General features: G+C 41.8%; 1 protein-coding gene across 1 annotated transcript in view; it reads right to left on the bottom strand.

Moving 5' to 3' along the window:
• Positions 1–377: 377 nt before the first annotated feature.
• Positions 378–22,661, bottom strand: part of Lrmda (leucine rich melanocyte differentiation associated) — a 1,000,424-nt gene continuing 978,140 nt past the window's right edge. The window contains exon 7 of the mRNA XM_026390217.1: positions 378–457. Coding sequence (XP_026246002.1) covers positions 378–457 — 80 coding nt within the window. The remainder of the gene's footprint in view (positions 458–22,661) is intronic.

Genomic DNA, 22,661 nt, shown 5'->3' with positions numbered 1-22,661 from the left:
TCACTAGATGGCAGTCACTGAGCATGCTCAGGGAGGCCCCAGGTGTGACCTCTGCTCCCCTGTGAGCAATGGAGGGACCAGGCAATCTATCATGGTGTTCATGCTGTCAACCCTGGTGCTTCGCCGCTGCTGTCTGTCACCCTGGTGGATGAGACCTGCTTAAGGGCAATCATGTCAATCTCTCTGTGACCACTCAGTCTAAGGCAGAAGGATGATCTTGACAGGCCTGGCAAAGTCAGCACAAGGTACCAAGAGCTGAAGTCACAGCCTTCCCGCAGAGATGCAACGTGGGCCATTGTTTTCTCTTTAGCTCTTTCTTTATTTTTGCTTTCCCTTTTTATTTTCATGAAATAGGCTAAGGCATACAGAACTTGGCTTCAGAGCTGGTCATCTCGGATAAACCTGTTGCCCTCTGAGTTTTTCCCGTAGTAAACATAGCGACACTTCCCCAGGACTCCTGTAAATAAAAAAGAAACACATCATTACAGGTGGCACAGTTACAATGACAGGGAGGCACAGGTGCTGAAACCCAGGCATGCAATACAATTGCGGCTCCTAGCAGTGGCAGAAATGGAAGAAGCCCCAGAAAGAAAAGACTATCTTTTTGTCCTCAGAGTTGGCATTCAAACAAAATGTCACTACTAAGCATAGGTTACGGGAAAAAGCATGTTTTCTGCATGATTTCCACACTTTAGGGACTTTGCTAATTTGGCAAATTACTCCCTAAAATACATAGCACAACATTCTCTTCTCTCCACGTTCCCTTCCTAGGTTTCCAAAGAGTGAAAAATTAAGTGTTTAAAGATGGACCTGGAGCCAGGTGCAGTGGCAAATGCCTGAAATCCCAGCAGCTCAGGAGGCTGAGGCAGGAGGATCACAAGTTCAAAGCCAGCCTTAGCAAAAGTGAGGTGCTAAGCGACTGAGTGAGACCCTGTCTCTAAATAAAATACAAAATACAGCTGGGGATGTGTCTCAGTGGTTGAGTGTCCCTGAGTTCAATCCCCAGTACCCCAACAATAAAAAAGAAAAATAAGAGAGGTCCAAGAAGAAGAGAGAGAACAATTTTCTCAGAAGGTGATGGCTTTGAAGTACTTTAAGCACATCCTAGATGATAAGGGAGAGAGAAGTGGTATGAACAAAACACCACATAGGCATCAGGAACTCTATTCTAGGGGAGAATGCATTCTGTTTTTACCTTCAGTTTAACTGTATGTCATTTGTGGCTTCATGTAGAGCTTTCCTCTCATTCAAGGAGACTGCAGGAGACTTAACTATGAAGAACACCCTTAGGATAGGGTGAAACTTTTTAATCAACTCACTACTAATTCTAAATACCCACAAGAAATCACCTGCCATAGTTATTGTGATAACCTTAAAGGGTTACTAAGGAAAAAAAAAATCAGCACTTTCAAGCAAATATTTATAACTTCATTTTGCTTTTTGTTTTGTTTTTTGAAATGGGCTCTCACCATGTTGCCCAGGCTGGTCTTGAAATCACGAACTCAAGTGATGCTCCAGCCTCAGTGTCCTGTGTGCTGGCACTACAAGTGGGTGCCACCCCACTTAGCTTTCATTTTGTTTCTTGTTACTTTTTTCCTTCCAATTTTAGACAAACTAAAACTTCAGTTGCACACCATTCTTTTGGTTCTAATAGGACTTAAATCTTGAGTGTCCAAAGTGCACATAGCTAAGAAAAAAAAGTCTATAAAACATTAGTTCACGAGCCACCACAAAATCTGCCTGTGAAAATAGCTACCTAGAAGAGCATAGTTTATTTCCATCCATGTGATAGTGTGAATTCAACTAACACCATGCTTTGTTAATTTAGGGGAAATTAGCACTTGAAATTAGCCAGGTTCTTCACATTAGAAGTTTTAAGTAGTAAATGTTTTTGAAAGTGAGAAATGCTTCTCTACTACAGAACTTTAAAGTTTGTTCTTAAATAGGGATTAAAATGACTCTTAAGGACAGGGCAGATGCTCCCTGGTTTTGATGGCTTGGGATAAATTGCTGGGGCCTGGGCATCTCTGAGTTGGAAGAGGGACAGACTGGTATTGTCTCATGCTGGCTGCCATTGTGTCCTGCCATGTTCCCATGAACAACTTTACTGTGGCTCACTCTTCCCACTTGGCCATACTTTCTCTCTTGAGCCTCCAACCCCCAATGTCTGCTTCAGTACTGGTCTGGAACCTAGAAATACTGAGCTGGGATGAACTCTCACTTGAGACCCTTCTTGGGGCCTAAAATATTCTTTTAGTGGTTGGAACTGAGTTGTTTTTCCTTTATTGTGCTGAATTACGTAGCACCAAGGGTTGTGCTAATATTGTTGGGGATCTCGGTGGTCTGTGGGCTGGGCTGGGCCAGTCTGGCATCTCCTACAGGCCTGGGTGGGAGTGCCATAGATAGATAAATGGGACCATCCCTGGGAGATTGCCTTAAACATGACTGATTCAAATGAACCCTCCATGGAAAGATGGGGCCAAAAGATGAGAAGTTCTTTCTCCAGCACCAAGACAGCATGGATTTCAATAAAAAGAAATGGATAGGGCTGTCAGATAACATAAAGATCATCATCTTCATCTTGAGCAAAACATGAAAGGCAGACACACACATGCTGCCCACCACAGGCATGCTCTCCAGTGCAGCCAGGGATGTGATTTCTTTTCTCTGCCCTCTCTCCATGGAGTGCTTCCACTCTGGATCTCGCCTAGATGCAACAGATGGAAACAGTTCTCCTGGAACGGGGTCCGCAATGTGTTCTGAGACACATTCCCAGACCTTCTTTCTGGTTGGCATTGATGAAAGTCCTTTTTAAGGCCTGCCCTGTTTCTTTGGGCCTGGAAGCAAGAATGTTTATAGACATCTTGGTGAGAGAGGGCTGTTTGATGAATGCAGGAGACTGCAGCTAGGTGTCAGCACTTGGGAAATGAGGCAAGGACATGAGGTATTAATATTGTCAATGATCTCTTGACGGGAAAACAGATACCGCACTCACTGTCAGATTTAAATAGACATCAAGTGCATTAATGACAAAAGGGCAGACTTCAAACAAAGGGGCTGTGTGGTGGGGAGCTGAGTTAGTCTCTGTGCCGGCAATAACCTGATCTGAAAAGACACTGTCAGGACGAGAGACAGGCCCAGGATTGTGTGCGGTGACAGAAAACAGAGATACTGACAGAGATACCAGAGCCATAGAATGCCAGGGATACTCTCACACTGTCTGCCATTCTAACACAAGCTGACATCACTCCCTATCACTTGGGGTCTTCTCCGCCTGCTCCTGCAGACATGAGGTTTCTCCCCAAACATCATCCCAAAGCTTGCTGTGGCTGTAAAGCTCCTGGCAGCCCTGGTCTGTTGGAGCAGTGGGGTCATGGGGCCTAAGGATAACCTGAGTCAGTCTAAATCTGGGCTTTGCAGGAGGCACAAGCTTGTTCTCACTGATATCTCTGCTACTTGAGGTGATCAGAGAGGGCCAACGTGTGAGGAGCTGTCACCTTGAATAAAATCCTTCAAGAGAAGGCACTCCTCGGTCCCTGGGCTGCTCCAGGAAGGCGGGGATGGCGTGGCAGCCAAAAATGAAACCCAGCTGCTGGTGCTCGCCAGAGGAGAAAGGTGCTCCAGCTAGTGACAGTTAAATTCGGTTAACGTTTTTGCACTGGAGCCATCTACAATGGTTGAAATTAAGCAAGCTGTTGCCTCTCTTGAGTTTCCTACCCCAGCTCACAGTGGGGATGTGATTACCCCCAAAATGCAACTTTTGTACTCAAAAATAAATAAAAAAATATTTACATGGGGGAGGCAAACAACAGCCTAGCACAGTCCCATGTGTGGCCACAGGACTTTCATTTATCATGAAGGTTTTTTTTTTTTTTTCCCCTGAAATAATAGGCTGTGCTCATAAATTAAGTGAGGTGGCATTATGGGTTGCTCTCTTCTGGCTGTCCCCCCAGCCCTCCTTCTCCACCATGGCAACTGCCAGACACTGTGAAAATTACAGAGGGAACCGTCTGCTTGCAAAGAGCATTTTCTCAGGGAGGTGCTCTGAGGCTGGAATTTGGGAACCCGCTGGTTGTGACCCAGTAGGCCACGGTTTGGTTTCTGTGCACATCTGCAATGGATTCACTTGTTTGTATCTTCTCAAACTATAACATCTTAGAACTGGAGGGGGAACAACACATTTAACAGCATATGTGGTGTTTTTAATTAAAATATCTGGCTTTGGCCATAATGAGTGGAGCGGGCCTGCCATGCATCAGGCCAACACGCAGATGTCTGCGCAGGGTTTCTTTTCAGGGGCCCTGAAAAATGACAGTGCACCATCCCCGGGGGAATCCTCTCCTGCCAAATGAGACTCCTAATTTTTCTTAAGTAGCCAGCTTTCCCATCACCATAAGCTCTTAAAGCTATAATTATGAAAAAAATGTATTGGGAGGAATATGTTTTAAAGAGGTCTTTTATCTTTTCAATGTTCCCCCCCTCTGGAACGGATGTTCTAATTATGCGAGTTGAGTTATGACCTTGGGGCTGCCTAAGGGGGTGGGAATGAGCCCCTTTTCTTGGATGCAAGGCTGTGACCATTCCGGAGACTTGGCTGGGGGAAGCCTGAATGTCCAGGGAAGAGTTCTTGCACACACACCTCTGAATCTGAATCCGGCACAGCCTCCAGGACACACCGACCCTCTGGACAGCCTCACACTTCTACCCTAAGAGGTGGTGGAAGAAAAGAGGTATTTCAATCCAGCCCTGTTCTTCATGGTCTTTTGACTGGGCACACCTCGCATACCCTCACTATACCCTCACTGGACTGGTATCTCCACTTGTAAAATGGGGACAAAGATACTCTTGAAGGTCCTTTTTAGTTGTGAAATAGACAATTAGCTTTTTGAAATGTTCCCCTTAGGGACACAAGGACGGTAGGTCCAATACTGCCGGGGGTTGGGGGAGGACCCCAAAATTTCCAAGAATAAAGGTTTTCACCAACTTTCTGACAACCTGTTTGACATAGAGCTGAAGGGTTGTCCCACATCCTGGTATCTCTGTCACCAGACAGAGTCTCACAGCATCATGGTCAATGGAAGGAAAGCTTACCTGGCAGAGCCAGTGACCTTCTGTCCACATTTCAGTGGTTGGGGCGGTGAAGAATGTGCACATACCAATATAAAGACATTTGATGACTGAGTGGAGGTTGGACCAATAATTCATATTTGCAAACTAGGGGAATTAAGTATCGATTTTATCATTACTTTTAGTTTGGGTAATCATCATTTTAAATGCCATTATCTGTTGACAGCCACAGCCGAAGGGGCCCCAGCAAACTTCCAGCTGCCAGCAAACTTCCAGCTGCCAGCTGATGATTGGCTCACAGCTGCCCCAGCAACTTCTAGCTGCCAACTGATTGGCTTCTCTGCAGTGATGCTCATTGGGCTGTTTCCCTGCCCTTTCAGACCACGGAGCTGCTCATTGGGGGACTTTTTTGGCTCCGCCCACACGACCTAGCCAATCGGCCTCAAGAGCAGAAGAAATGGGGGAGGTGGAGAGGCTTGTGGGAAGCCGGTGGTGGCAGTTGGGCTCTGAAGGTTTTTCCTGAGGAGCTGTTTTGTTTGGCGTGTGTGGTTCTAAAAATAAAGTTCGTTTCTTTTGACAAGTGGCTCCTGAATTGTGCCCAGCCATACTGTGGCAGTTATCATTATCATTTGTATGCATAGTTGTAATAATGACAAACAGATCTCGATTTGATTGTGATCACCAGGAGCTTACAATTAGACGACCCCGTATGTGATGGGACAGAGGGCTCTTCTGAGAGCTCTCTAATCTGTAGGAGGGAATGAAGGAATTAGGACCCCTACTGAAAGTAACACCAGTGTTGTGAAAAGGTTGGTGGGTCTAGTGACAGAGAAGGGAAGGGTATCAGTGTTCCCCTTCTGGTCCATGGTAGAAGGCTCTAGAATAACATTTCCATGGATACTATCCATAAACATGTCATGCCCACAATATTCTTCCTCCATGATTCTAACACCCGCTGCCTAAAAAACAGTGTTCGTCACAATGGAGGTACACACTAAGTTTCTGTTGAATCAATCAATCAATACCATTAAGATGATTAGGTAAGATTTAAACAGAATCCACCCAGGAATTTCCATTGTTGAATACTCACACTTTAAACCTCTGATATGACTTCAGATGTTTAAGTGTTTGCCTTATTATTAAAGAAGGGAACAGAGTAGCAGAAGGCAGTAGCCTCAACTCCTAAATATTAGCGTTATTTGTGTGCTGAATGATTTTCTCCCACAAAAACAAACTAACCGCAGAGTCCGGTGGAAAGAAAGAAGCACGCTGTACGTTATCATCTGCCTTACAAGCTATTAATATCAGAAACTGGGAAGGGACATTTCCCCAGAAAGAACATGCTTCTGCCACTGTAACTTGCAGGCTGTGAGTAAACTAGAAACTGGAAGGGAATAAACACCCGTGTTTTATGTTCTTGAGAAGGGCCCAGAGCAAACCCCAAGGTCAGGTGTGCGTTGTGTTATCAGCTCTGCAGTGGATTCTGTACAGGATTTAGAGGAGCCTGCAGAATTACAGGCCCCTAGCACAAGGTCCTCCTTCAGTGTAAGCTACTTAAATACTAACGCAAAAAGAAAAGAAGACAGACTTTATTGTTCTTGAGGGAAAGGGTCACTTGGAAGCAGTTTTTGTGGAAGGAGGACAACGCCCTAACTATAGACCAAGTATATTGGTCCTCCACCTGTATATCCAGTTGAGCAGTTCAGGTTAGAGGTGAAGTGGGTTGTCCTCCTGACCCAGGGGATGGTAGAGAAAGCAAAGCAATGCTATTTCCTGCCCCAAGTGGCCAAGCGTGACTTCAGGTAAGGGTCATGTAGGTTTAACATCTGTATCTTTCGTGGAAAGGGGGTGCCACAGTTGCCATAATGCTTGATAGCTCCAAAAATATCTCTTAAGGTTCTTGCTATCTTCAGCATGAATGGGGCCAAGGGTATCATACTCTGCCCTTGCTCAGTACCACAGTCATACTGCAACCATGATTCTGGCTTCTCCACAAGAGGCATGAGGGGTTTTCCTGCAATTCTGCCACTTTGACCCAGGGATGCTTTCCTTTTGGGTTTATAAATATAAGCATGCAAACTAGACTGATCATCTTTCTTTGAGAGAGCATTAATTATTTACAGAAAACTCCATTTAGTCCATTTAACTCCTTAATTTTTAAATGCAAACTTAAATCATGTCTATTTTTAACATTTTAATTTCTATTTTCAGTAGGATCAATTCTCTTCCATATAATTTTTTCTTTCATTTAAAGTTAAATGCCAGGGTGGTGGCTCAGTGGTAGAGCACTTGCTTTGCAGTGTGAGGCACTGGGTTCGATCCCCGGCACCACATAAAAATAAAAAATAAATAAATGAAATAAAGGTATTGTGTCCATCTATAACTTTAAAATCTTTTTAAAAATATTTTTTAAGTTAAATTCCTCACTCAGGTTTTTGTTTTGTTTTGTTTTTTTGTGGGTTTTTTTTTTTTTTTTTTGCCAAATACTGACGTTTACCCATATCTTTTCAGTCTCTTTTTGAGTCATTTTTCAGCATTCCCATTTCCTCGAGTAAAATTGTGATGGGAAGGCTGCAGTCTTCTGTCAAAGTTTAGTCAACACATTTTATTGTGTGTAGTTTGAGTTCATTTCTGTTTTATTTTGTTTTCATTATTTCTACCAAGGCTAATTCCCCTGCATGAATTTGTGTGGGTTTCCATATTCTAAGATATAAATCTTGAATCACTGTTTTTATTCATAATAAATTGTATTATGTTCGGATTTAGTTGCTGTCAGTGTTCCTTCAGGCTGATTACTTGTACCAGCGATGTGCCTCATAAATTAAAGGGTAGTTTTAATTCATTTCTTAGCAGAAAGGTGAGGATTTGGGGAGCATAACAGGATCTATGATGCTGGTTACTTTCTATCAGCACCAGGCAAAAAAAAAAAAAAAAGAAAGAAAAAAAATCACTCCCCAAACTAACCAAAGTGAAATACCCCATATTATAGGTCACCTTTTTCAAGGATTCAAATGCATCTATTTCCTGAAAGAAAACTGACCCCCCCCAAAAGCCACAAAACTGACCCTATTGAGAAGGCGGCACTGGTGCCCATGCAGAGGCCCTCCAGTGAGACCAGACAGGAGGCCCAGCTGTCCTTAGAGAGCAGATTACACAGGGTCTCATCAAAGGAAGAAAAGGAGGGAGAAGGTGACCAGGCAGCAGAGAAAGGACCTTGGCCAGCTCTGTCCTGAAGGTGATGGGCAGGCAGAGCAAAAACTCTCGCCTCCCAGACCGGGGATGCTGGTTGAATGGTGGCAAGAGTGGGCAGACAAGCTGACGTGTGACAACCGGAGCCTGTGGAAAATACACTCTGGGTTCCCAGGACAGCTGAAAGCAGCCTTGTCATTTCAGAAGAAGAAAAGGAGATGAGAAAGGAAGGAAAGGAGAAAAACGCAGGGCAAATCTCCCCTCATGTAATCTGTTCGTGGAAAATGGAAATGCTGATCCAAGTCCAAGGAATCCGTACAAAAATTGAGTGGGTCTTCAGTAATTAGGTCTGTCTGTCCCACCTTGAGCCCCTGGTCCCATGGCCAGGTCGCAGATGCCATGGTCCTACCCAGACCTGACCAGGCCATGCAAGTTGCTCTGAATCAGAGAAACATCAGGCTGAAGATTAAGTTATCAGGCAGCAGCTGTTTCCATTATGTGGATCCTGGAAAGGACACAGTCAACATGCTTTGGCTCAGATGTCAATGTTTCTTAATTTCCTTTTTGTGTGTATATATATAAAGGAGGTAGTTAGAGGTAAGCAGAAACTGAGAAAAGAACCTCAGACCCAGGTGGGCTCACCAGATCCCTGTTTCCAATGTCACTAATACGATTGACCTCTAAATGCTGGACATGTTGTGTTTCAATCAAATAAGGACATATAAATATGAGATCAAACAAATATGTACATATTTCCTTGCTCTGAAAATTCTTCCCCTTTCCTCAAAGACAAATTGGTAAACCTTAGCCATTTAAGTTTTGCTTTTTATTCTCAGGTTAAATTTTTTGCTCCAGGTTAAAAAAAAAAAAAAAGGACCCAGAAAAAGCCTCTACTCTTGACATCCTAAACAATGATTTACTTACACTGTTCTATAAGGATATTACATGCTATATTTCCTAGTAAGCAGATGCACAGAGTGCTAAATTTTCCTTTGAAAGTAATTCTTTCACTCTATTGAAAAATTCTCAAGCTGGGATGGTATTTAAATATCTTCATTTTAACAAAGCCCTGCATTTACAGAGGAGGAAAATGGGGCTCCAATAGGCTTCCTTAAATTGATAACACCAGGTACCCATATGACTCTACCTTCCTAGTACAGAAATCCCTCTCAATTATAAAACACTGCCTTTAGGACAGGAATAGAAATTTTGATTTTACAGTTTATTTTGCAAGTGTATTATTTATTTGTTCAATTATGTTTACAGAAACTAGAGGTCTCCTGAGAACTTCAAAGATCACCAACATGACTTAGGCTCATTCTTACTAACTTTCTCATGAAGAAAAGTAAACTGCAAAGCCAGTTTGGAGTGAGTACCCTCTCCCCCCATGTCTGTATTCTGCTTAGGGCTTAATGGATTTGAGATGGGCTGGATTCCAAAGTGCATGCTGAGATGGGATGCAAATCAGTTAAGATTCATGAAGTACCGTGCAGTGCGGCCCAGTGATGGATGTGCCGTAAACCAGGCTGTCATTCAAAATGGACAGTGGTCAAGTGGGATGACTTCACATTTCTTTTTCAATTTTTTTAACTGAGGAACTTGAAACCTTTCAGACAGAGGAGAGAGAGGAAAGGAAAAAAAAAAAATCCATCCGTCCACTATTTCCACCATTATCACATTCATCTTTGCCACTTCATCTGAAGTCAAAAGCAGCGCCACTAGAGGGCAGCATGAATTTAGGAAAAAAAAAAAAAAACAGTTGCTCTCCTTACAGGAGAGCAGCTATTCAGGGAGGGCCATTAAAGCCACCCTCTGCTTTGGGGCACCAATTTTAGGTTCTGTAACGATCAGTGGTGTCATGTTTACTCAATCTGGGCTGAAGGCTTTCTGGGAATGAGACTACCAGATGCCTCCCCACATATACACTTTTGGATTTCTTTTTCTTCAATTTTAGGGGGGCTGATTTTCTTTACCATCAATAGCCCTAATTAATCTTTCAAGCTCAAGGGTTGGGAATTTTTGCATATCACCTACATAAATTCAAAAAAGTAGGCCAACTAGTAAAGAAAATTTCTCTCCATTTCTTAAGGGGAGAAAAAAGGTCATTTTTACCACGGGAGTCTAAAAAGGAAAATGTCATATGCCTGGGGTTGCCATCATTTGATAATCAAAAAAAGGAAAATAAAATTTCAACCAGTACACACAAATCACAGACACCTCCCTGTCTAAAACCCACCTAAACATTTTCTTCACTCTCAGTATACCTGGTCCAGCTTTGTCAGAAAAGATAGAAGATCCTCAAAAACATAACTTGAGCTACAGTTTGAGCTTCCTTTAGTCCCCCTAGCATTCTCTGGTTCATGGATCAAGTGACTATTTTCATGCCTGGAACAACAAATGACCAACTCCCTTTAAGAGAAAAAGGTATCCTTGGCTCCCGGAGATTTTAAACTTATTATTTAAAACAGTGAAAAATGTGTGGCATCCTTAAAGAGAACTTCATAGGATAAAAATAAATGACTTTATTCAATCAGGGAAAGGGGACAAAAACTGGAGTTAGTGGACTTTTCTTGGCAGGGGAAAATCCAGAGCTGAGTCCAGGTGTGAATGTTTGGAGTGATCATGTCGCTCTCAGGCTTTCTTCCAGGATACCCCCCCAACATAGTCGTCGCCTGATCTCTGATGGACTCACCACTTGGGGGAACTGGGATGTAGTTAATCACTTAAATTATCTCATTAACTCATGGTTAACTAGAAACTTTTTTAAGGTTTGATCTAAGGTCAGTCAATTTCATTGTCTTACTGGGTACACCACACTGAGGATGAGACAGTTAAGACCTTTAGTTGGAAGACTGTGGATTGATCATTTCTCAGAGTCCTAGGATCTTCTGCTTAGATGAACTTCAAAAGGGTGGAGACAACAGTCTTTTGCGCTCCCTTCCCAATCATGGAAACTGAATCATAGTTACCAGTACGTTGGTGTTTTGTTTATTTGGGGGGGCGGGGGTGTGTACGGAGGAAACGAAAAGCTAACCAGATACCACTTCTTGAACTCCATTATTTACCATACATCCCTAACATTTACAGGTAAAAGAACTGTACCAGTTGGCCCCAGGATGGTGATTTTCTGTCAGAATTACCTAGAAGATGTGCATTTTTTTTTTTTTGCAAGTTCCCAGGTGATGCTGGGGTAGGGGGGGGGACTACCATTAAGAAAATGTTCTAGGGCAACCTCTTTTTCCTTTGTCAAACATGAATCCCTTCACATTAGTTTTCATTCCTATAAAATTAAGGCTATTCAAATTCCAAGATTAAAATAGCTGCTTAATTGAGGATCCTATTGTGCTAAGTCTTGATAGATGGAGGTTTTACCCCCTCGCTCCCCCACCCCAGAGCAGTCAGAAAACAAATGGTAGCTAAAATATAAAATATGGACAAAATAAAAGGTTGCTCAACTCTTTAAAAAGAAAGCAAAAAAAAAAAAAAGTTTTAACTTAAGTGATATGTAGATAACATTAACATAAAAAAAGAGTTTTGGGGGGTAAGTAGAACAGAACTGAACCAGCAAACCATGATTTATGAAGTATATGGGGAAAAAAATCTTGCAGAAAAAATTTCCCAGAAAGTCTTTAGCCTCCCTCTAAACTGACAAACTCTTATGTGAACAAATCTGAGCAGTGGGGGTCCTCCTGCAGAGTTTGAATGGGAATTTTGGCTTTGCTCTCAAGCAGAAATTCACTTTTGGGTTTCAGATCTGTTCCTATTAGAGAGCTCACATCAAACGGGGGAAAACATACACAGTGCTGTCTGGTTCTGCAGGCTGAAATTTCTCAAGAGAATCAATGAAAATAAAGACAAGTTGCTTTCTTCCCCCGCCCTCTTTTTTAATTTTTCAAGCTGCAAAAGAGAACCTCTCACATAAAATTAAGCAGACCCAGTAACAACTGGGTTTGTCATAATTCAAGCCCTGCAAGGACGAGGGAAAGGGCTTCTTTCTTGGGCACACTGGTCCAGCCTGCATCTGCCCTTCATTAGAATCCAAACAAACTTTTCCTGTACTAATATTACCATAATTTTTCCTAATTCCAGGACACTCAAAATTGCTTTCTCTGAAAGGAAAATAAAATGAATCTGGTGATATATGATCTAACTGAAAGAAGTTTGCATTACAAAAAAAAAAAAAAAAAAAGATCCTAAAGTCTATTGTTGCAGAAAACACAACATAGTTTTGGGGTATTATAATTTTCACTACCAAACCCCTAAAATATTTTCATTACTTCCTGGCCTTCAATGATCTATCTTTAACCTGTTCTGAAAAAAAAATGTATGTATACATATATTTATACACACATAAATGGAAGAAACTGTAGGTTAAATAAGATGGTAGCACAAAGACATTTATAAAGGCAATATGAACTTTCTGTACATTTCCCCCTCCCCAAGATAAACAGTAGGAAAAACATTATAATAGGGTCAAGGTCATTAAAACTTAATGAAGGCACCAGAGTCTCCCCAGAAATATTGAGGGTTATATTTTTGCCTATCAATGAAGTAGTCCCAGTCAGAGAGACACTGGTACCAGGTGTTATCAGTGATATCTGGAACATACCACTTGGATGGTTTGGGATATTACCCCTTTCTTAGACTGGCTTTAATTTGTGGGATTCACCCTGTGGGGAGTTAACATGCCTCCCCATGGTGGGGAGGGGGGTAGAAAATTGCCCATAGGCCAGTGCGGGCCTCGCACCTAATAGAATACATCTGGCTCTGACAGTTTGATGCCCAGCTCTGAGCCACATTCAGCCACACAGATTAACAGCATAGACATTGCCCACGCTGAGCAGGAAGTAATAACCTGCTACCTGCTACTTGCCCAAAATCTCATTATAAGCCATTACCGTAATTGAGGGCCAAGACTCTGTGGATATTAGACTCCCTGAGCGCCAGTGGTTAGTTCAGGAGAAGAAAGGCTCATAATGGAGGGGGTGGGGCAGAGCAGAGAAACTGTGCCTTGGAACAGAGTGAATGCTACAGGGTGTTCTAAGGGTGTTCCATGGTGCTAGGGAACTTGGGATCTCTTTCTCTTGTGTCCTGAAGCCTCTTGTTAGGGGGCTCAGGACTCCAGGAAGATGATGTAATTTTGGTAGGTCTCTAACAAGGCTGTACAACTAAAAAGTGGCTTAATTGCATGGTGGGGACAGCCACTAAGGAAGAAGAGGGCAAAATAAGAATGCTCTGTGAGTACTAAGCATCAAAAAGGAGAGGAAAGGAAGCCACCCATTCTCTCCAGAAGGTGGAGGCTTCCTAGAATTATTGCACGTGTGTGAGCTTCCATTCTTCTGTGGTTGGCAAACCAACTCCTTTTCCCACAAGGCCAGCCTTCTTAAGTTTCTGTCCAGAGTTGGATGAAGTGAGATGGGTTGAAGGGAGGGGAACGAGGCAGGAGAGATCCTATCCATCAATCCATAAGCCAACTGATCAACCAGCCTGATTTTTGCTACCATGATGATGATCCTGGATATTGAAGTAATAAGGGCAGCTTTGCTTTCAATAAGATTTTAGGAGTTGCGTGGTACCAAGAAGAACAACTGTAAATAAACTGTCTCCAGAAACCTTCTTATCAGTCCCCATGCTAGAGTTTGGGTTTTAAACGTCCCTCAGAGGCCTGGGAGTGAAGGGTTGGCCCACAGCCTGTGGCACTAATGAGAGGTAATGGAACATTTAGGTGGAGCCTAGTTGAAGGAAGCTGGTTTGGGGGGACATGCACTAGAAGGGGCCACAGAAACCCTGGCCCTTTCCTGGTTTTTCTTTTTGCATCTGGCCAGGAGACAAATAGTTCACCGTTGCCCCATGCTCCTACCATGGTGTACCGCAGGTCCAAAAGAAACAGAGCCATTGACCATGGCATGAAAACTCCAAAAGTTACAGCCAACATAAGCCTTAGGTATTTCATCAGGTATTTTGTCACAGTGACAGAAAGCAGACTAACATACCCTTGTATGCAAATACATACCAACAACCACTCAATTCTTCAATTGTGGGAGCAAGGTTTTACATATAAAAACAATCATTTTAGGTACAAAACCAAGGTTTTAGATATAACGTAAACTCCCGAATGCCATGTCTTCTCCAGATATCAATGGAACCCCGGTGAGTAAACCTTCCATCGGGAAGTTAGCGTGTGATCCACCCCAGATCTCAACAAAGGTTCTCTTGGCATTGGCATTTTAAAGAACTGATACTTGGAGAAAAAGAAGCTTTATAATAGATGAAACAGTGTTCCTGGAGGTGAGGATGCCTTGTGAGCAGCAGATACACATTCTTCACACCCTAAAACAGCCTTCCATCTCAGCCAGGCCAGCCCCATTATTTCTCTTCACCTAGAGGGTTAAGCACAGTCTGGGACATAGAAAATGGCTGCGGTTGGTACAAGCGAGGCCTTCCCTATAACTAGATCCTTCAGGAAAAAACAAATTAATCAACAGTGAGCTGAAGTGGGTTTAATGATTGCATTCTGCATACAATCAGCTTTTCCCTTTTCAAGGGCCATCAATATGTCAAGGGAAGACATATCTGAAGGATATAGCTCTTAACATCAAGGTTATCTATTCTCCACAAGGCTCCCACTCCTTGCCCGGCTGATACTCCACGCTGCCTGTGTCTAACATTTTCATCAACTCTGCAATCAATCAAGGTAATAATGTTGTGCAAAAAATCAATTAACAACGCAATTAAACTTTCCTTATTATCTCAAAGGGCTGAAATAATACCTAAAGGGAAGATAGACTCACTGAATGCAGACATCCATAATCCAATGTGAAAGTGAATTATGAGGTTAGACAGATGCAGGCATGTGCTGGTGCTGTTATTTTCCAGGGGTTATATCTCATCACGGCAGTGTATCAGTCAGCCCCAATCCCAGACCCTAAAATTCCAAATTACTTTTAAGAAATATATGATGTGCAATATCCATTTCATATTCTCTTTTAAAGATAACCCCCTCCCCTCCAAAAAAATTGAACAGCCATATTATTCAAAGACAAAATGATCTTTCAACAAGAACATAAAATATAAAAGCTATAATAACATTTACATCTGTATAGCACACATCTCTGTAAATGCAGGTCATCTATTATACATAATCTGCAGCGCCTAAAAGGCCCAGGATGCAACGCAACATTTAAAACCCAAATGCGTAAATGTGCAAACTCTGGGGGATGGCTGTGCCACCACCACCCTGCACCCTGGCCCCAGCGGAGGACTCCTCACTCAGACCTGCCTGAACCACAGACACACGCACACGCGCACACGCATCGGGAACAACCGAAGTATTACTCATTTAAAATGAGAATGACTATATTATTTAGCAATTACACTCAACTTGCCCTGAAACACTATGCTTAGGAATTGAGCATTTATAGTACATAAAAAGGGACGACTATTAACCTTTTGCCGCAGTGAGGACAGGAAGTGCTTGAAATTTCACACTGGAATGAGATTCGAGAGAAGGGGAAGAAGAGGAGAAGGGGGTCCCTCGACACTTACAACGCTCCTTTTAGACTCTGTGTGGGGCACCTCTAGGCCATGATCAGATGTCTGCAGGGGAAGGTTGAGAAGCAGAAGCCATGAGCAGAAGAGGAAGTTAAACAAACAACAAGCAAACACCCAAAGAAAGCCAGCAAACTCAAAGTGCTGATCCTAGATTACCATGGTTTGAATGTCCTCCTAACTCCTGGAAACAAAAACCACACCGACTTAAAGAATAAATATTAATAAACTTCAAAAGCAAATGTCCACCCAAACATCAGCATCCCCTCCCCATCTCTCAGCTTGTCCATCATGGCACCAGAGACCATCCTGCAGCAGAGTTTGAGGCTCTCACTAGCAAATGAAAACCTACAAGATCCTTGGTGAAGCACAGAAGCCAAAGGAACTGATCTAGGGAGGTACTATTCCAAATTTGCAACTCAGGTAATTATCTAAATCAGACTAAGAAAGCATTTCTCTCTCAGTCAAATGCTGTGGGCTCTAGGTTCAGGTACCGCCTGGCTAACCTCACAGTTCCGTGAATTTCCACATATGGTCCTGGGAGCCTTGCAGGTATTGTTGTTTTAAATATCATCGCTTGACAATGAATTCTTTATTATTTTTTTTAAGTTACTTATAACAAGGACACAGCCTTGCAAGCCAACTTTCCTCCATTTTCAGCACAGCATGGAGGCAAGGCCGAGCCCAAAGTGCAGATTTAAATAAATGGTGAAACAAGACAAAAACACACAGACACTCAGGGTGCCATTTCTAAAGAAAAGGAAAGGGGCAACTCATGAAGGGCTTTTGGCAAAGATTTTCAACAGAGAAGTTGGACAGGTTTGGTGAATCTTGCCATTTATCCCCTAACCTTAAGGAACATAATTAATATGTTTTCATTTCCAATGACTATATTGTGTGTGTATCAACTGGAACTGCTCCTGCTGTGTATTTGATTCCACTGACGATGGGGTGGGTTGGATTTTAAATGATGTGTGAGCACTTCTGTTCTTTCTGTGCTCTGGTTTATGTGTTATTCATGACTTGCATTACAGACATGGCTGATACACAGATGTAAATGTTATTAAATCTTTTGTATTTTAGAGGCTTTGTGAAAGGCTTCTTTGTTTCCAAATAATTCTCTTAACCACCAAAAATAACCAGTAATACATGACAATGTCTTGGGAATTTTTTTTTTTGTTGTTTCCACTGAATTTTCTGATGAAGAGATTTTTACCCTCTTCTGCTATCTTTTCATCAAAATAAAAGTGTAAGATTAGTTGGCAGATGGGAGTTACATCTTTATAGTAACACTCAACAACTATTTCAGGGGTGTGTGCATGTATGTGTGTGTGCATGTGTGTGCATGCATGAGTGTATTGCAAGTGGGCAAATGGATGCCTGTGTGTGTGAGGTTGTCTGTGTGCTTTGTGTGCCTTCCTACAAATTGGGTTATACATGTGTGTATCACACATCTCGTGAGTGTTGTGTTTTGTGTGCACGTTGTGTGAATATGTTGATATCATTTTGCCCAATCTGAACTCAAAGTCACCCGATTCCTGATTACCTGTCAGAGATGCAGTAGCTTTACTGCATTTCAGTATCTGACATAATTTTTAATCTGTTTTCACTTTGTTCCGTCCTTTCCACATTTCTCAGGATTCCAACAGAAACACAGCTGAGGATAAACCTCTTCATACGGGTGGTACTTAGTCTGTGCCTCTTGCTGGCTCCCTCTTTGTTACTGATTTTAAATGTAAACAATGCTCGGAGGCTGGACGATGCACCTCTACAAATTCCGCTAACTTGACTGAGGGAGGTCAAGACAGAGGCGTACATTTCAGTCTTGACATTAGAAACTCAACTTGGAAGAGGATGGGAGGAGAGAAGCTCAGCCCTCTGCCTGCCCTGGGGGCAGTGGGAGCGCCTGCTGGATTTCAGAAGGGCCCTCCTGGATCTGCAAGAAAAATCCAATCAACTGGGGGAGCGAGGTGAAGTCAAAAGTCCGGAGACTTGCTCCTGTGCTGTCAGTGACTGTCCTGTGCCACTTGTTTCAGCTCTCTGGGCCTCACTTTCTTTACACCTAGAGAAAATACTCCTGGAGGGCTTTTTCTGTTCTAATGAGCATCACCCCTGCTGGCCCCTATCAGGTTGTCTGTGCTGTGCTTGGCTCACAGAGTTGACAGAATGACATGGCCCCTCTCTCTGTCTGTCTCTCCTTTCCTTTTCTATGGTTCGTCCTTCTTTCCTTCTAAAGCATCCACGATGCTCAGAGTCCTTCTTATCTGTGGAGTTTCAACTGCAGATCAGACCATCACTGTTGATGGCCCCACCTGCCCTCCCACACTCTTCCAAGAAGCTCCTAGTTCCCCAACATGTGTGGATGTTTTTCCTTTTGTAAAACAGACATTATGATTAAATGGACCAGCTGAATACACCTCTAATGCAATGTTAAGCAAAACAGCCAAGGGGGGAAACCCATGTGGCAGACAAAATCAATGACCCCCAAAGAAGAGAAAAATAAGGAAAGGAGAAAAAAAGAGACTGTACTATGAAGAGACAACAGGCCAGAAAGGAAGTTGGCTTACCAAACAAAAGGACTGCAAAAAGAATGGCCATCGTAGCATTATATAAAAACTAGGCTGTGAAATAGAAGAAAGGATTAGCTGTGTCTTAGGGAGTAAGGGATGGGCAGGAGGCACCCCAAGAAGACATTTTCCCTCAATGTACTTCCCTTTGGGGTTGTATTAAATTACAAATGCATTTTTCTCTTAGCAAGTTAAACAGAAGGTGTACAACCACATTTAATACTTACTCCTTTCAAGATTTCCATGGCTACCTGATATGGTGACACCTAGGATATATTGTGTGTGTGTGTGTGTGTGTGTGTGTGTGTGTAATTGTATATAGGTATAATCCATGTCTATGTCTATGTGTGTGTATATATATTTTTTTCAAGGAGTAAAAAAAGTATAAAAACTCAGCTACTTTGAGGTAAGAAAGTAGAAAAAATAAGATAAACATGCACACAGAGACACACATCCATGTTTAAAAAAAAACATAAAAGTACTTCATAGACTAGGAATGACTTCATAGTAGTTTGGTATAAATAGGGTGGAAGATATCAGGACAGGGCCAAGACTTCTCAGAATATTTCTCTTTATGAATATTTCTCTTTATTTTTATATTCAAAAATAAACCAATAAGTGGAAAAAAGCAAACCCTCAAACTGAATACAACATATAAAAATCAACCTAATTGATGATAAAACCACATAAAGATATTGATTTTGGGGCACAGTCCTTCAACTTCACACCTGAGATATAGCCTGAGGGCCAAAAGAACTGCAAAGAAATCTTGAAAACTCTGAGTAGGTTCATTGTTATTAGTATTATGGTTATTGTCACTCTCAAGTTGTTTTTATATATTGCAGGATAGAAAAGTTGTAAATATATGGAAGTTCTGAAAATTCAGAATTTTCATTGTAAGGAAAGTGAGAAGGAGAGAAGATGTAAGTGACAGACTAATGAGCCTCAAGATGGGCATACTCTAGTCCCCGGGACCTGGGAACAGATTACCCAATATGGCAAAAGGAACTCTGCAGACAGGATAATAGAACTAACCTTTGGGTAGGGACATTACCCTGGACTATCTGAGAGTTCTCAGTCTAATCACATGAGTCCTTAAAAGGGATTATGGTCAGAGAGGGAGATACGGCCCTGGAATAATCGTCAGAGAGAGTCAACCTCACTGGCTTTGAAGGGGAAGGGTAGACACCAAGAGCCAAAGGATATGTGTAGCTTCAAGAAGCTGCAAAAGGAAAGAAAACAGGTTGTCCACTCAGTCTCCAGAAAGGAGTCCAGTCCTATCAAGATCTTGATGTTAAAATTCAATGAAGACCCACGTCAGACTTCTGACCACCACAGTAAGACACTATGTGTGTGGCTTTAAATCATTTGGTCTGTAAGTCTGTAGACTTTTATCATTGAGGCCCTAGAAAACTGAAGGAGGAGATGGGGGCGCATTGAATGGATCTGTAAGAGATTATAATTTTGAAATATGCATATATGAATGAGTATATGCACATACATTTGTAGGACTCCTAGCATCCTGATAGTTTCTGAGAGTTATTCTCTGCTAAAAAAAATAACCAGAACTCCTTGAAGAAACCTCTGATTCAAATTGTGGCACAGCAAATGTACAAAGTGAGCCTAGAGCATCTTCTCTTTGCCAGAAAATGAGGAAAATGCAGATATGAAGAGGCACTCTGGCCGAATTTGGCAATAATTTGAATACTGAAAAGAATGATGATAGTAATTATTTGACACAGGAAATGAAAAAAAAAACATGAATCCATAATGATTCTTAAAACACAAATAAATGCAAAGGAAGAGAGAGAGCTCTTGTTTAAAGAGTGACAGATAATTATTACAGAAGAAATGACAAAATGAGAAAAACTACCATATTCCAATGTAGTAATTCAGGCAGTTATTATGAATGGATATTAGAACTATTGGGGGAAAATTTATTGGAGAAGAGAATATTCACACAGTGTTAGAGTGTCACTCTTCAGGTTAATTATTAATTATAAAAAGGAACATATACCTTGAGAGTGGATCCATATGATGGTGGTAATCACATTAACCAAATGATCAATCTCAGCATTGCTAAGGAAGGCATGATTAACTATCCTGTGTCTCTGAGCACGATGTAATAAAACATACCCGACATCCTCTATGCTTGCCAAAGTGTGAAGCCTGAATCAAACCACAAGGCAGCAATCAGAAAAATCCAGAATGTCGGACGGACATTCTACAATCAGAAAAGGCAAGAGGTGTGCTCTGGATCAATGGTTCTGGGTTTCATCTGAAGCACTGAATGGATTGTGACAGCACACACTGCTGGGTCTGCCCCCAAAGTTCCTCGTTTTATGGGCTTGGCATTTTCATCTCTGACAAGATCCCTAATGATCCCATGCCACCGGGCTGGGACCCCTAAACTTGAAAGGCTCAATAGTCAAAGGCAGTGTAAACCTTGACTGGACACCAGAGTAAAATAAGAACATCATTTGAGAGAGAGAGGAAAATTTTACTGTGGACTAAATATTAGGTATGTCTTTTCAATGAGTGTTCATTTTTGAAGGTGTGATAATGGGGTTGTTCTGTAGGAACCTACTCTTATTCCTAGTAGATGCTTGCTGAACTTTTTTTTTTAACTTTTGTAAATATTTTTAGTTGTAGATGGGGACAAAGTACCTTTATTTTATTTACTTATTTTTAGGTGGTGCTGAGGATCAAACCCAGTGCCTCACATGTGCTAGGAAAGCACTCTACAATGAGCTATAAATCCAGCCTTTGCTGAGGTATTTAAATGAAATGTGATGGCATCTGCAATTTAAATATCTCATTTAAACGTGTATACACATGCAGACTCAAACATGAAGAGAAAATGTAGAAAGACACTAACAGTGAATTTAGGTAAAGAATGTTCAATGTACTAGTCTTTGACTTCTCTGTAGGTTTGAAAGTTTTCACAATAATTTTGAATGAAAAAGCATGTTTTTCTTGGCGCATGATACTCATCATCAAAGAGCAATGACCCAAGGAATGGTTGTCAAATCTATGTCAATTTTCTTGGCCTTCTCCTCTCCTGAGTCATCAGGTGACCCACTTAAGCATTTCAACCTAGACATGATTGATATTCTTTCAGGCCACTGTGTCTTCCTCAAACACCAATCAGTTGTTCCATAAAAAAAAAAAAAAAAAAAAAAAAAAAAAAAAACAGGTAAAATAAAAACTATCAGTCCTTCCCCCACACGGATACAATCACCCTATGCTTTCTTTTTTTATATACCTCCACACCTCACATGTGTATATCTTCCTTCCTTCTTTCCTTTCATCCTTGCTTCCTTCCTCCTTCCTTCTCTTCCTTTTTTCTTGAAAGGAAGAAATAGGCCCATGTTTGATTTACACTACAAAATGCCTGCCTAAGGTGTTTTCTAGCCATTGCTGCATGCCTTCTTAACATCACACAGCTATTTACTGAGGTCCTAATATGCCAGGCAGTGTCCTAGTAGATGAGGATACAGCAGGGGATGAGGGCTCATGAACATAACCCCTAGGTAGTAAGGACAGGCAATAAGCAAAGTTGTCAGAGATCTGTAATAATGTTATATATAAATATTCCAATGGTGGTCAAACTGAACAAGAGGATAGAATCAAGAAGCAGTAGAATGCTTTAATGTCGTACTAACCTGTTGTAGTCCAGGCTTATGGATTTGGGCAGGTCATATGACTTGTGTAAATCTCAACTTTCATGTCTATAATGACAACAATAATTTTTGCCTTATACCCCTCATGGGTGGCTATGAGGAACCTCAACTGCTAGATAATATGTATCATTGCCAAATGATAGCATATTTGGGAATACACCTTGACAACCGGTCATAATCTTTATAATAAATAATTTATATAATTATAATAATCTTTAGAGCTGTTCTATGACTGTATTAAGGTTTAGACAAGTGGCCAACAAACCTTAACAATAACAAATAAGCCCCATGATTTTAGTACCTAAGACAATAGAAGTTTGCACCTTCCTTATTCAAAAGTCCAATGCAGATAGCTTCCTCCATGTGTGATTTTTGTGGCTCTGCCATCGCCCATCAGGTCCACACATATGCATCAGGCCAGTGAAAGTGGAAAGAGTAAGGAAGAGGCACAGCCCTTCCTGGAAACTCTGAGCTGTGGAGTGACTCACATTCCTTCCACTGACATTTCTTGAGCTAAAATACCCACGTGTGATCATATCTAACTACACAGAGACTGTGACGTTAAGGCTAGTCTGACACTCTCAAAAGAGGAAGAAGGGGCTGGGAC

The sequence above is a fragment of the Urocitellus parryii genome, chromosome 5, assembly GCF_045843805.1.
Source record: "Urocitellus parryii isolate mUroPar1 chromosome 5, mUroPar1.hap1, whole genome shotgun sequence".
NCBI lineage: Eukaryota > Metazoa > Chordata > Mammalia > Rodentia > Sciuridae > Urocitellus > Urocitellus parryii.
This window is presented reverse-complemented; position numbering and strand designations above follow the sequence as displayed.